Source organism: Theobroma cacao, chromosome 1, assembly GCF_053813885.1.
Source record: "Theobroma cacao isolate CCN51 chromosome 1, ASM5381388v1, whole genome shotgun sequence".
In the NCBI taxonomy this organism is placed as follows: Eukaryota; Viridiplantae; Streptophyta; class Magnoliopsida; order Malvales; family Malvaceae; genus Theobroma; species Theobroma cacao.
The window spans coordinates 41,645,982-41,660,502 of record NC_142639.1 but is presented as its reverse complement, the minus strand read 5'-3'; the positions used below and the strand labels follow the sequence as shown (position 1 = coordinate 41,660,502).

The 14,521-nt window shown below is 37.1% G+C and overlaps 4 protein-coding genes across 4 annotated transcripts; 1 reads left to right on the top strand and 3 right to left on the bottom strand.

The window, feature by feature from the left end:
• Nucleotides 1-410: 410 nt before the first annotated feature.
• LOC18614455 (phosphatidylglycerophosphate phosphatase PTPMT2-like) lies at nt 411-3,479 on the bottom strand. Its single transcript, XM_007052223.3, has 6 exons — nt 2,736-3,479; nt 2,130-2,252; nt 1,604-1,697; nt 1,422-1,504; nt 1,257-1,346; nt 411-1,126 (listed from the first exon to the last, which is right to left on the bottom strand). The coding sequence occupies exons 1-6, from the start codon at nt 2,934-2,936 to the stop codon at nt 767-769; spliced, it is 951 nt and encodes a 316-aa protein (XP_007052285.3). The 5' UTR covers nt 2,937-3,479; the 3' UTR covers nt 411-766.
• Nucleotides 3,480-4,681: 1,202 nt separating this feature from the next.
• LOC18614454 (cotton fiber protein) lies at nt 4,682-6,879 on the bottom strand. Its single transcript, XM_007052222.3, has one exon. The coding sequence runs from the start codon at nt 6,709-6,711 to the stop codon at nt 4,948-4,950; it is 1,764 nt and encodes a 587-aa protein (XP_007052284.3). The 5' UTR covers nt 6,712-6,879; the 3' UTR covers nt 4,682-4,947.
• Nucleotides 6,880-7,041: 162 nt separating this feature from the next.
• On the top strand, nt 7,042-8,848 carry LOC18614453 (actin-related protein 2/3 complex subunit 5A). The gene is made up of 4 exons (XM_007052220.3): nt 7,042-7,243; nt 7,332-7,404; nt 7,502-7,602; nt 8,530-8,848. Exons 1-4 carry the CDS (start codon nt 7,146-7,148, stop codon nt 8,663-8,665), a joined length of 408 nt encoding a protein of 135 aa, XP_007052282.2. The 5' UTR covers nt 7,042-7,145; the 3' UTR covers nt 8,666-8,848.
• Nucleotides 8,849-10,757: 1,909 nt separating this feature from the next.
• On the bottom strand, nt 10,758-13,434 carry HAT3 (homeobox-leucine zipper protein 3). Its single transcript, XM_007052219.3, has 4 exons — nt 13,083-13,434; nt 12,161-12,468; nt 11,983-12,062; nt 10,758-11,417 (listed from the first exon to the last, which is right to left on the bottom strand). Exons 1-4 carry the CDS (start codon nt 13,237-13,239, stop codon nt 11,075-11,077), a joined length of 888 nt encoding a protein of 295 aa, XP_007052281.3. The 5' UTR covers nt 13,240-13,434; the 3' UTR covers nt 10,758-11,074.
• Between the last annotated feature and the right edge of the window lie 1,087 nt (nt 13,435-14,521).

The following is a 14,521-nucleotide window of genomic DNA, read 5'->3' as shown; positions in this document are numbered from 1 at the left end:
ATTTAAACTTACCTTGACCTTAATATCTCTCGTAATAATCCAATATCGGTGAAGATTTGAACAATTTTTTTATATCGTCATGAACCCATATTTTTAAGCCAAAAATTCTGTCTGTTATGTAAAATAAAACTTTTATTTATAAATCTAAAATTCATCTTTATCTCATTCTGAACTGACATTGAAGGAATACTCCATCATGAATTTTTCAGTAAGCAACCTTTCAAGAAGAAAGAGGTACTGCCATTTTTCCCAGAGACTGGTTTTCAGACCACCTTGTATATCATAGGAAACTGTAAGAAACCTGCAGCTCCTGTCATTTGGAGTAAGGCTGTTTAACTGGATTTGGTGGGGAACATGGCAAATTGGTATTTCCAAGTACACAGGTATGCATATGCTGGGAGATAAGCAGATCGATAAATATGACAACATTTTGCAGAAACATCTCACATTTTGATCCATGTACAAACTTAGGAAGTCTTTCCCCACCTAAACAACTAAAACTTGCAGTACAATTGAAACTTACCACGAAATGCCACGCCTACCAATGTACACATGCTTCCTCAATCTCTATGCTTCTGGAAAGATACGAAAACTAAACTCGCTCTCTATACGTTTCCCTCTCACTTGAGTTAACCAGGAATGAGTATATACTTCATTCTCTGACTGACCCAACCAAAAATGAAATAACACAAAAACACAATGTGCTTTCTGAAAAAAATGGGAAGTTGACAAAAATAAAAAACAAGCTCAAATTAACATCAATGAATCAATAAACCCGGATGTCGATACCAAGACTGCTCAAAGGACCAGGCTTCCTTGATGTCTTCTGATCTGCATGGCAACGAAGCCATAGGCATGAAAGTCTGGCAATAGCCGCCTGACTAGCAAACTGAAACCTGCCAGCCAGGCTTCCCTCTCCCAACATCTCTGTAGCTGACACGCCTGCATCAAAGCTAGCATCATATCCATCAAGGTCTGACTCTGTTATGACAACTACAGAGCCATCATCAAAGGCTGCTGTATCCTGTTTTGCTGGAAGAACTGGGGTTTTCTTCACTATCATGTGCCAAGAGTTTCCAGGAATTTCATTATTTTTAATTTTGAGAAGATAGTAGTCTTGAACAGCCTATATCAACGGATTAAGATGATATGAGACTAAGAAGAACATAACCATTCATATCACAAGAAGTAGTAAAAACTATCTGCCAAATCAATAACAATAAAACAAGAATAGAATAACACCCATTAAGGCATACCTGCCGCTGTGCAGACGCCAGAAGTACCCTAGGTCTGATAGATCTGACATATTCGTAAGCTGCATCAGGTGTCATATGCCTATGTTCCACCTGTTATAATTAAAAAAGGATAAGACTGCTTCCTAGAGTCAGTTGGATACTCAATTAATTTTGATCATTGCATACCAAGTAGCAGAGAACAATAGTTGTGCTGCGCCCTCGACCAGCCTTGCAGTGAACATATGTGGTCTTTCCAAGAGATGCATTATCTTCATAAAGCACCAAAAAGGAAACCAAATAAGTAAATGTGAAGCCAAAAAATTTATATACTTGACTAACAATAAAGACAAACCCCAGAAGATACATACTATGAATGAAGTCTACAGCTTGGCATATGTCAGCAAATGAAGGAGCAAAAAGATAGTCCCTTGTAGGTATCACCAGATGATCAATGTTGTGAGCCTAACAATGCATAAGAACAAAAACCATGAATATTTGAGCTTTGAGGGTTATGTGTGATTGGATAAAAAAAGACTAGTATTATTTTTCTGATAGAAGGTGATATGCAGCATTTCTAATTTTTTTTTCTCATGAATAAAAATTTGAAGAAAATTTTCCATGCATTCTTTGGTTCATATCATAGCTAAAAAATGCACTGAGTACCTTCAAAGTATAGATGAAAAGGGTCAAGTTTAAAGCACTCTGGTTTCCACATCTAAATTCTTAACTCATTTAAAGATAGCTCAAATTATGTAACTTTTCAAGGCAACTAGGTACATTTTTCATGAAACCACTACTGTCTAAAATTTTCTGATTATTTATTTCAACATATATTCCATATCTACAGAATTAACATAGACAACATAACATGAAATCTGCAAAGAGTATACTTACATAATATAGTGATGTTGGGACCAAAGTCTCGTATGGTTCATTTAAGGTCACAACTCCAGAGACACCAAGTGCCTTTAAGCGGGGCACATCAGTAGGGAAAGGCACGGCACCTAACAAAATAAACTGAAACCAAGGCAAAGTGAGCTAAAGAAAACAATTTAACAGATAAAGCAATATGAACAACAACATGCATCATCAGCCTGATTAACAATCAAGTGAAATATTGCTCTATCTGTCAGAGCTTGAAAATCAAACTACTAGGCTGACCTCAAAGTTTAAACGGTGAGATTCTAAAGACATGGAAGCATGACTGCTAAATGGTCAATTAAATATCAAGTTAATGATGAGATCTAAATTTGTAAAAGATATCATCAGCAGAATTGCAACAAAAACAGAATATTAAGATCGAAATCCCTCCTCCCCAATCCCCACTCCCTTCCCTTGCCCAATAGCTACATAATATTGCAACAACAAAATCACCTTTACAATTCATAGTTTTAAGGCATAATTCACTATAATAATATGTCATATTCTAACATAAAAGGGAAAAAACATTCCAGCAAAAGATAATTGCATAAAGAAAAGGCAAATGAATTAGTGTTATACCTCATCAACCCTATCCCACCATCTAAACTCAGACTGAATCTTGTTCCTGACAACATTGTAGAACAAAGTTGGATAAAAAAGAGCACGTGATCCTGCTCCTACCAAAACCCTTTTTGCATCCCAAACAACCAGGCTCTCTCCACACAATTTACTCAGATCTTCATCCTGCTGCTCCCCTTCCTTCAATTCCTCAATATACATCGCTTGTCTCTCAATTAATTCCCCAAAACACACAGCAAATAAAAAAAACAAAAATTTCCCTTAAACCCTTAAAATAAACAAAACAAAACTCAAATCAACAGAGGAAAAAAAAGTACCCTTTAATCTTAATTACCCAAAACTGAAGTCCACAACAAGAATAACATGCAAATCAACGAAAAACAAGAATGCCCATCAACTAAAACAGATGAAGACTGAAATCAGACAACGAAAATTGAAACCTTGACAACAAGAATTCTGACTATGAACGGTTGAGAACATGTTTGACCTTGAAACATGCATGATCTGGATCATATTTGAAGATAAAATAACCAAAAAAAAAAGAAAAAGAAAGAGATAAACTTTTAAGGGGAGGTAAAGAAAAGAAAGGAGAGATTGCGAAGACAACCAAAACCCGAAATGGAAGGATTTAAAAGACAAAGCTTTAATTTTGGCCCTTTCCTTGCAGAGTCAGTTTCTCTGTTTTCTCGCTTTCCCTATCTTCAACAACTTTCTGAGAAAAGGAAATTAAGTAATTTATATTTCTCCAAGGAAATAATTTTCGACCGTCCCCTATTAAGGAAAACTTACCGGTAATAAAATCTAACGCTTGCGGGGTCGGTTACCAAAACGATGACGTTTTCGATTTTCTTTTTTATTTTTAATAAATTCATTTTATTATATAGTCAAGCTCGTGATGCTAGATTTTTTTTTTTAAATTTCGCATTTCATGATAATTATATTGATGACAAAATCAATGATCTCATCAAAATAAAATTGATATGCCATATGACAATTGAACAAATAAATTATGTATATAGATGATCATTAGTCGATTCCAACTCGATAAATTGATTGATATTGATTAAATTTGATTTATTCGATTTTGATTTTATTTAATTTCTTGATTTATAATTGAATGGATTAAAAAATTGATATTTTTTATATATGATATACTTTTCTATGTAAGTCATTGTGTATTTTTAAGTGTATTTTTATTTTTAAATGTTAAATGCATGAAATGAGTGGAAATAAATATCTTAATACTTAGTTATTTTTAATTTTTAGTCATGACAAGACAACAATGTATAATGTGAAAACTTTTTTGGGTCAAAGATAATATTATTTTCTATAATATTGTTTCAAACAAATAACATCATGCAATTATCAAAGTAGTGGTTGGTTTGAATTTATGTTTTTATTTATATTTGGTGATAGTTGGTTTGAATTTATAATAATAGATTGCATTATTGGTAAAAAGAATTTTTAATATTTTGTCAGAACCATGAGGCCAAAAAAGATTTGCTCGTGGTTAAAAGATCTTGACAATGGCTGGAGCATTGGAAACCTACAAATCAATGAAAGGTTCTGGTTAGGATCATTGGTGAGTTTCTCAGTTCATCTTCTCCTTTGCTACCATGCAAGCCTTTATCGATGGAGATGCTTGTTAAGTTGAACTAGTAGGAAGAATCAATTCCTAACAGCCCCAAATTGTTTGAATTCATAGAAAGATTAGGTAAGACATGCAAAATCCCAGATTCATGTGTTTTTGTACAAAAATTGGACTCTGTTGAAAGCTTGACAAGAGAAATCTGAAGGAGATGCGTATCTCAAAGCTATGCAGATATACAATTGTAAACTACGAAGTCATAATTCTCAGGCATCTTGATTGACATATGTTTGTGGTCATCAATCTCATACCAATCCATAAATCAAAAGGAAATATCACAACGCTGATAAAGCAAAAGTCAATGAATTGTGCAGCTTTTGAACTAATAATTCAAAACATGTTGTCACCATTGAATACGGTTCTGCAGAAACTTGATTCTAGTAGTAATAAGTAAAAAAAAAAAAAAAATCCTATTTTCAACTGTGTATTGTAAAGTAGGCAAGACAGAATGACAAACAAGAGGAAGGCCACTATGCCAGCACCATAAGGATGAAGAATTCTCAACTTCCAAATAATCATTGTACCCTTAGGTTAGAAATTTATAGCTGTATATTGCAGCTATTTTCACCTAAAAATGTTACCAGTGATGTTGAGCCCTCTTGGTGTATCAATTGATGTCGTTCTCTGAAGCCTAATCTGCTCTTTGAACTTTGCTATGAACTCACCAGCCTTCCTGTCAACCTCAGAAGTATCACTTCCTTCTACACAGAAGGTTCCAGACATGGTTTCTTCATCTGAGCTTACTTGAAAATCCTCATTCTCGCTCTCCGAGTCTTCTCCAAACTCTACAGCAGGATGCTCAGAATATTCTTGTTTTTCTTTGTTCTGGTTTTCGAGAGATGTTGGCTTTGGCATATAACAGTCACCTCCAAGATTCTGCCTGTTGAACCCAAGTGAGAGATTATTAAGCCCTTCAATTTTTGGTTCACTTTTGTCCGTATAAGCCTCTTCAACTTCATCAGATGCCACTGCCAACTTTCCCTTTAAATGATTTTCATTCTTCTCTCCAGCCTCTCTTGCCCCTACGGCATTGCCATTAGCTCTAAAAGTCCTAAAAGTCCTAACTGACTTTCCTCTTGAGGAAGCTTTAGAAGGAGCTGCGGGATTTGCCTCAAATTCGAAGGAACCTGAAATCCACTCTTTACTACTTGATGAATCATTTTTTCTGCTGTCACAGAATTCCTTCAACTCATCCTCAAAGCATTTCCTTGCATGGATCGCCAACAAGGACCCATCACTATACTGCCGAGAATGTGATGCAGTCACTGAAGCTTTGCTACTCATGGGTTTTGGTATTGATGATGAAGTAGGAGGAAAAGACCGGCAAGGACTCCTTTCCTTCACCAATTCACTCATATTGGACTTTGGTGATTCTGAAGAATTGGAGTGTGAGGGTGACAGGTTACTCGGTGAATGTGACTGTGAACCAACTTGTGAAGAGAATGAAACTGTGGATCGTAAAGATCGTGATTTGAGTGAGTCAAATTGAGTTTCATCAACTGAGAGAGGCCTAAAATGAGAAGGACGAGTGGCACCGCCGCGAACTCTCTCTTTCGTCCTTCCAGATCTCGCACGCCAAGGAATGGGGGAACCTAAAACATGACTCTCACTAAACTTCCCCTCCAAATTTTCAGAACCTAAATCATCAAACCTCTCACTTCTCCACTTATCAGAACTATCCGACAAATCCTTCACACTTGAACCAGAAGACTCGCTTGATCCATTCCCAAATTCAGGACTACCCCGACTTCCAACTCTGGATTTTAAACTCCTAACAGGCAACCCCAAAGGTTTATAGTCAATATTGGAACCTGATTCACCATACTTTTCAATACCACAATTTGGTTGAGCCAACACAACAATGGGTTCCCCTTGAATATACTTAGAACTCCAAGCTTGAACAACATTTTCCTCATAAGGATTTTCAAAGCTATCATTTTTAGCATTAAAAAATCCAGCTTTACCCTGCCCACTATAGTACATCGAGTGATCAAAACCATCTTCAAAAATAGGTGAAAGATGGAACATTCCAGAAACATTAGACTGAGAATCATCAAGATTACCATTATCAACATTTCTACGACCAAACAAACCATACGAAACAGCTATGCCGATGAACATAAGATGGAGTAGTTCCCAAAACTTGTTGAGTATCGTTCGGTTGACGAAATCTGGAGCTTGGGAAGGGAACAATGGGATTGCAATGAGAAAGAAAGTAAAAAACAACAACTTACCAGCAAAGCGCGTGTAGGTATTAGTATTGTTTCTGCATCTGCTGTTGTCTCTTGTGACGGGTCTGGTTGTAAAGGGAGGGTATGAATTTGCCATTGATGAAGGGAATGCTTATGAGCTTCCCTGCTTCTGCTGCTAAGCTTGCTTTGTTAGGTTTTTTTCCTTTCCGGTGACTGAGAAAATGGGGGAAAAACGAGGAGATAAAATGATAATGATTGATTGAAGAAAGGAAGACTTTGAAACCAAGGAAAATAGTTTGGTTACGAAGAGAGTAAAGTTGGAAAGAGAGGGAGCAGAATTCAAAAGTATGATTATTATAATAATTGTCACGACCGTTGAATTAAATGACCGAATTGACCTTCCACAGGCATCACTCTGTCGCTCCGCGTTTGGTGGGAAAAACCAAAAAACGGTTTGCCCTTCTGGGTCAAAGTCCTGGAACGACACCGTTGGGAGGGAAATAAATTTTTTCCAGGAAAATTTTTAGCTTTGGCAGAGGTCTTGGATCAGATAAAGTGAGGGAAGTAGCGATGGCAGGAGCAGAGAAATTTGTGGAAGCTGATAATGCAGAGGCTATAATAACAAGAATCGAGCACAAATCTAGGAAGATCGAGAGCTTACTTAAACAGTAAGAATTTCTAACCGGATCAAATCCCTCTTTCTTTTTTTAAAGAAGAAACCCTAATTGAGCAAGGATTGATTTGTTCTTACCTCAGGAATAAACCCGTTGAAGCTCTTAAAACAGCGCTGGAGGGCTCTCCTCCTATGACTCGAGACGAGCGATGCAAGGTCTCGAACCCAAAAAAAAAAAAAATTGTTCAATTTCTTTTTATTTAATTATAAAAAAGAATTAAACTTTTCTTATTTTGGATTCTGGGTATTGCAGTCGGCGAATTGGATAGTGGTGCATAGAGCTCTAATGGCTATAAAAGATGTCGACGGAATGTTCTCTTCTTTGGATCCTGAGTACTATGATATTCTTATGAAGTAAGTCTTTCTTTTCATTTATTTTGTTTGTATTGTATCTCTAAATTAGGAACTGGAAGCTATGGCATGTTTATGTTATTACCAATTGTGCATGATTTTGCTGATCTCTACCCAAATGATTACTACTATTTTCTATTTCCTCTTTGCAACTTTACGTTATTGGCATTCTTATTGCTGATGATATGAGTCCAATTTCCTACGCTTAAGCTTTTTCGATATTCTAGCTGAATTTTGAGAATTTCCATGGTCGGCATTGGAGTTATGGTTTTACACTCTTACTAATTGTACTGATAACAAGTTTGATGGTAAACCCTGTTACTTGGTTCATAAAGGATTTTGCAAATGACAGAATTGCTTTCTGACCAGTTCAAAGGATATCAGGTTTTAAGCATTTCGTTCTGTTGGAATTCGGTCCTTGTAGCGAACTCGGAGTATTGGTAACAGGATATCTGAATTTGGCTGGAATGTTAGGAACTCTGGAGGTCGAGTGACATTCTGAGTTGGTTTATGCAGGATTTTGTGTGATGACCTTTTGAGCTTCTGGCCCAATGGTTACCCTTTAATTGGAGGTCTCTTTATGCTTTGTTAGAGAAGCATTGGAGGTAGCTGATCTGCTAAATATTTGATTATTGAGAAGTAATGCATAGTCCCTATTTATTAATGGCAAAGGAATGTCTACTAGTACCTGCTGCTGATGAGTTTACATTTTGTAACCAACTGTACCTGATATTTTTTATAGACTGACCAATTAGAATGCAATTAGAATGTGAATCCTTCACAGGGTTGTAAAGTCCCACTGCTGAAAATGGCCTAATGAAATGTTATTGTTCTGGGGAAACAATTGCTTTCATTTTGGGTGCATGCTCTGTAGTTCTATATTTGATATTGCTAAGAAATAACAAGTGATGATTGTTATATTCTTTCCAGGTACTTGTATAGAGGATTGTCAACTGGAGATCGCCCCACGTGTGATCAGTGTCTTAGGATTCACGAGAAGCTTACAGAGAGAGCTGGTTTGGGATGCATACTTCGTTCACTTGCTGACACTGTTAATACAGTTTGACTCTACATCAGTCCTTGCCTTTTAAAAATATTGTATTCTAGAAATATTTGTCATTTTCCCCTAATTCTTGCACATATATGTCAAATACAGATTTTTTCTTTCAGGGCTGCAATTATAAATTTTTGTTGAACAGAAATGTGCTAAAAGTTTTTTAAGTTATCAAAACTGTTGATGGCTTCAGAAGTTTTTGTGATAGCTTTTCCCTTGCTTCATATTTCCTGAACAAATTGAAGAATGGTTAGAGATTGTGAGCAATAGTTTACAATAATACATACATCTGGCTTTTCTACTTGGCAAGTTAGGTAATTGAAGGGATATTGATTGCTAGGAAATTGTAAGAAAAAAGAGTTTGAGACTCGAACAAACTAAAATCCTCCACTGACTCAAAACTTTTAGATGTCTATTACTGATACCGTCTCAGGCATGAGTATGTTCTCTGTTTTTATCTTAATGTCCTGTTTCTTATCTGGTTTTTTCCCTTGGTAAGTCTTTGTGCGGTTCTTGCTTGTTCTTGTTCCCTATGGATATTTTTTTAGGCATGCTAGAATGTGCTAAACAAGCTGACAAATCAACCAAAAATGCATGTATAGAACTAGGAAGGTTTAGCTTAGCTGAAGTAGAGAAAGTAGAGTGGGAAGTCTTATCTACAACTTAATTATTGTTTGTAGGACTTAATTATGAGAAAAGTAGTTGCTCAATGTTGAAACTGAGTGTACCATTGATGACTTTCATCCCTGATGCAGTTATTATTGTATTGAATGCTTCTGATGACCGATTATCATGTGTCTACAAACACTTGTTAAAATTTAATATATGTTTAATTCGTGAAATAAAATAATTATTCTATGAAAATAAAATGAGGTAAGAATAGAATAAGAATGTTATTATATAGTTTGGTTGACGGAATAAAATAAGGTAAGAATTGTTATGATTTGTTGCAATATATAGATGGTAAAAATAATTTTTAAATTTAAAATATTAATTTGTTACAATATATAATTAAAAATTTAATCATTTTTTTTTCATTTTCACTTATAAGGGGTATTTTTGTCTTATTAATTTAATTTTTTTTTTTCGAATGAAGACTATTATTTATTAGCTTGATAAGTTGAGTTTAGCTACATGGTGTAATAGAAAAGAATTAATCTCTGAAGCAGGAACATCAAATAACATAAAATTATCCTCTTGTGTTATCCCCATGTTCGTCTACGGTCTGCAACTATGTTTCCTTCACAACAGATGTGTTTAATTTCTACGATTCACTGTTTCAGAAGCAATCTCTTAATCATCTGAATTAGATTATAATTATGACTTACGACTATTGATGCTGGATTTATATCTTTCACGATTGTGCTAATCTCGATTTGCAAGTCAATACTTCTATGCCCCGACTCCGAAGCCATTGTTAGACCCTTTAAAACGCTCCATAGCTTATTCCCCCCTCATGGAATAGCAAATATCATGGAAGGGTTGGGATTAATTAATTTGGAGAACAGAGATTGCATTGAGTCATTTGATAACCAAACGAGGAACCAAACATGCTATTAAGTAATGAAATTAGTTGTGGGAAGCTTCTGCTGCCAAACTTTCTGTTACTCTGTTTTAGTCTTTGGGCTTAAAGCAGGAGTACCCTTTGAGATGATAATTTGTGGCTAAGAGAACTCTTTAGCTAGGCTGAGCATCCGTACCCCTTTGCTTCGTAAAGAACTAGGTTCCGTCCCTAGCGTCCTCACTTCCTTTATGAATCATTTAAAACATGGGCAATATTCTCCCAGATTTATCTCTTTTGATTGGACAGATTTGTTCAGGTATAAGAGGAAAGGAACTAGAAAGAGTAAAACCAACTGCCCATTTTGGTTTGTATTTGCGGACATGCACCGTTGGAGGTGTTGAATGACATGATTAAGATCATTAAAGAAATTAGTTGTTAGATTTGCTGTGCGGTCCTTTTAGGTTTAAGTAGCCATAACCATTAACCTGCAGTCATTGTTGCAAAGAGTTTGACAGTATCCTGGAATCTGATCAAAGTTAAATTGGACAAAACCATTCACATGGAAAAAGCTACTGATAAGTAAAAAGTGGTGAACAAAGCTAGAATCTGTAGATGTTGTCCCCCTTTCCTTTCATTTCTATGTTTTTTCTCACTTTGCCAGCAACAGATCACAATAATATAACCGAAAGGGATTCAGATTCTTTCTGTTATATTTCCTTATCTCCCTGCTTTCTATTTATAAACAGAAATTTCTGTCACCAGTCCAACCCTTTACATCCTCTTTTCTTATTCTTTTTTCCTCTCTTTAGTCCAAAAGGAAAGCAGGATTTGAAGGAAAAAAAAAATGGTATCCTAACCAGTAACCACCATCATTGATTATGTATCCTTCCCAAATGAGAAAACATGGTTTATCCTACTTATGATCTAGATGCAGGGGCATGGAAGGGTCGATGACCAATTGGCATTGCTGCCCAAGGGCTAACGGAACTCGTCCGGTGGTGACGGTTTGGGACCGTCGAAGTTGGGGTGGAGGAAGCAGTAGCTGCTGCGGAGGAGGAGGAGGAAGAAACCGCCACACGTTCACAAGAAGGGCACATAGTGAGGGTTGTGGGAGGGTTCATGTGCATGTAGAGCTGTGGAGAGAGTTTCAAAGCTCTAAGCTCTTGCACTTCCTTCTGCAGCCGCCTATTCTCCTCGGTCAGATTCTCGCAACATCTCTTTAGATACTCACAGTCAACTTCCGTCTGCTTCAACTTTGTCCTGCACCAATTCAATTCCATGCATTGAGATATGATTCGGATTTTATGGTCCAAGCTGCCTTAGACAGCTACTAAACAAACCAGAAAAAAAAAAAAAGCAAAGCTAGACAATTACAATATACGCAAGCAAATCTTTCTGACACTTTCTAGCATTAGAGTAACTTTTCTTCTTCTTCTTTTTTTTTATCATTTAATGAGAAGCCCACTTGCAGGAACAAATCTGCAGCTCTGGAAACCGCTTTATACCTGAACACCTAGTGACCCTAAAGATTTGACATCAGGCTTAATAGACTGACACTTTTTACTCCACAGGAGATGCACCCCTTAGAGGAAGTCAAAAAAAAAAAAGCCCAGAAACTCTTTAATAAAAGAAACTCATTAATCACTTTGCCTGAAAATCCAAGAGAAGAGTTAAGCGTTGAAATTGTGAAAGCAACCCCAGAATCCCTTCAAATCTTCTTTAGCCGAAAGGGACAACTCTATTCTTATCCAGACATTGCCAAGGGCTTAATTGCCCTTATATCAAGACCCTAAAATACCCTTAACAAACATCAAAAATATCTCACCTGGCCCTTCTGTTCTGGAACCAGACCTCCACTTGCCTAGGCCTCAGATTCAATTGCTTTGCCAGTGCCAACTTTTGCTTCTGTAGATAGAAACACAAGACCCACATTTGACATCAATACCACATTGGAAAACTGTCCTTACAAATGCCAAAACAAATAACGGAAAAATGCCACTAACCGGATTAAGAGTGCTATGCTCCTTGAAGGTTTCTTCAAGCAGCAAGGACTGTTCCTTTGAGAGCCTAAGCTTTTTCCTCGAGGCATCGCCACCAGCACCGCCGTCTTCATCATCACTGGCACGAGAGCAAGACGCTCTCTCGGCCTCAGTTTCATCACCCACAGGGTCTCTCTCGTTTCTCTTCCCACTTATGCTAGAAATGGTGCTGTTGGGAGACGAGACCCCACCTTCCTCCTCGCAATCAACCGTTGCTGGTGCCCGGTTCACATCAATCCCTCGAAGAAATGATCTCGTATCCAGGTTTCGATCTGCATGTTTAAATTGTGGAACAACACTCATTTCATCAACCTGATCAAGTTTAACTGTAAATGACAGCTTTTTAATTACAAGAAAACCGACGCGTATGGAGATTGTGTTGATAAAGAAACAAGTTACTAGCAAAATAAAAGTAGGGGTTACCCCACTTAGCCTTATCGGCTAACAACTGTGATACGACAAACACAACAGGCAATGTAACAAAATTGTTCAAGTTTCAAGTTTGCTGACCAAGTACTGAAGTTTTAAGATTATTTTAACTCGCAAAAGAAGGAAAGAAATCAACCACGGTAAATGTAAGGGATGCGCAACCCAAAGATAGAGATGATGGAAACATCAGATCTGAATGTAAAATAGCAGTACTGATTTTCCCTCAGAATTCAAGACTTCATGTTTACTAAAGATAGGAAAGAATAAACAGTTGGGGTATAGTCATGAAAACAGAAGTGAAACATGACAAACCCCGTCTGCTGGTGCAGGAAAAGAAAACTATACAGATTTGGCAATTCAACGAAATCAACCGAGAAGAGAACACATGGTGTTCTTCAAAATTTAACCGTTTCTCATTCTCAAAACTCAAAAAGGGGTAAAGCGACGAGAAACATACCAGAAGATTGAAACAGCTCATTCCAAGTGTTCTTCTGCTGAAGATTTTGCATGCGGGGTGACGCTAAAGGCATGAGATTTAACTTCAAAGAAGGGTGATTTTGAGCACATCCCAAGCTCAAGCTCAACCCCAAACCATCATCTTTTTCAGCACCCATCGTCTTTTGTTTTCCAAACCAACCAAAGTTCTCAACTTTCCCACCTCCTTTCTGGGTTTTTCTTCCCTTGTGTGTTTGGATTCTGAGAAAACCAAAAAGGCAAAACGGAAGGAAAAGAGGAGTAGAAAATGGCTTGAGCTTTAGCAGCCAGAGGCGTGTAAACAGCCTTTTGCTTTTGATGCAGTAGAGCAGTGAAAGGATGGGACTATATATAGAGATATAACAGAGCCAGAGAAAGAGACAGATGGGTATAGATTCAATCATGACTTATGTCAGTAACCCTATTGGCTCAATCATGGTTATATGGCTTTTTCTTTGGCTTAGCTTGCATGACTTAACTCAACCCTAGTTCATTTCACTTTTAACCATGGTTCTGTTCTAACCCTGGTTTAAACAGTATGATGTTGTAACTGAGATCTTTTTATTAAATGTTAAAGTCTTTTTAACCGCGGTTAGGTCTTGTCCGAAGGGGGAAGAGAGGTTTTTTATTTTTCATTTTTAACTTCGCTTAAAAAGCGGCTTTCTCGTTCGTTGACCGTTGACTCGAGGGACAAAAAACCAAAAGCTGCTGCAACCCCCACACGCTGGAGCCACGCGCTTCAAAAAATCATCAGATCATGATGGTGATCATGTGCATTACGAAACCCAGCTTACCCCATGTGGGGCCCGAAAGCTGTCCATTCTTGGGACCCACGGCGTGGCTTTTTGCCAGCATGCCAACATCAAATCACGAGGCCAATGAATGCGAGGTGGGGAGAGTGGGGCCCCACAGGTTACCTTAAAGGCGAGTGTAGGCGCGTGTGATGGTTTGGCACTGGGCTCGATGGGAAGGGAAGGAGGGGTTCGGTTCGGTTTGTGTTGAAGGGATAGGTTACAGGTTCTTTTGGGGAAACTGCATGGGGTGTGGGGGTGGGGGTGGGTTTTGGGGAGTTACCTACAAAAAGGAGCCATGCAATTATGCCGAAAAATGGAAGTGCCATTCACAGTTCAACTCAAGAATTAATTAATTTCTCCATTAATGCACTTAAATTTTTTGCTTTGTTTCTTGGTCTAGTAAGTTTGAATGAGTTAATTATGAGTCCTAAACTCATAACTCAAACGCTCAAATTATGTTAATTACCGACAATAAATATTGAACATTAGCTTTTATCTTCATTAATACAAACTTGATTTCTTGTTGGACTATTATTTATTACGAAAAATTTGACTTCAAATGTCACATTTTTAAAATGTATTATTAAAAATATATTTTTTATATTAATTAAGATTTCATATATATTAC

Bases quoted from the DNA above. Each gene is read 5' to 3' on its own strand.
- LOC18614453 (XM_007052220.3), top strand. From the start codon at position 7,146: ATGGCAGGAGCAGAGAAATTTGTGGAAGCTGATAATGCAGAGGCTATA. The intron at 7,244-7,331 runs GTAAGAATTTCT...TTCTTACCTCAG, and splicing joins ATCGAGAGCTTACTTAAACA to GAATAAACCCGTTGAAGCTC. The intron at 7,603-8,529 runs GTAAGTCTTTCT...TATTCTTTCCAG, and splicing joins TACTATGATATTCTTATGAA to GTACTTGTATAGAGGATTGT.
- LOC18614455 (XM_007052223.3), bottom strand. From the start codon at position 2,936: ATGTATATTGAGGAATTGAAGGAAGGGGAGCAGCAGGATGAAGATCTG. The intron at 1,698-2,129 runs GTAAGTATACTC...ATGCATTGTTAG, and splicing joins TCCCAACATCACTATATTAT to GCTCACAACATTGATCATCT. The intron at 1,347-1,421 runs GTATGCAATGAT...TAATTATAACAG, and splicing joins CTATTGTTCTCTGCTACTTG to GTGGAACATAGGCATATGAC.
- HAT3 (XM_007052219.3), bottom strand. From the start codon at position 13,239: ATGGGTGCTGAAAAAGATGATGGTTTGGGGTTGAGCTTGAGCTTGGGA. The intron at 12,063-12,160 runs GTTAGTGGCATT...TTCTATCTACAG, and splicing joins AGCATAGCACTCTTAATCCG to AAGCAAAAGTTGGCACTGGC. The intron at 11,418-11,982 runs GTGAGATATTTT...GAATTGGTGCAG, and splicing joins TTCCAGAACAGAAGGGCCAG to GACAAAGTTGAAGCAGACGG.
- LOC18614454 (XM_007052222.3), bottom strand. From the start codon at position 6,711: ATGGCAAATTCATACCCTCCCTTTACAACCAGACCCGTCACAAGAGAC.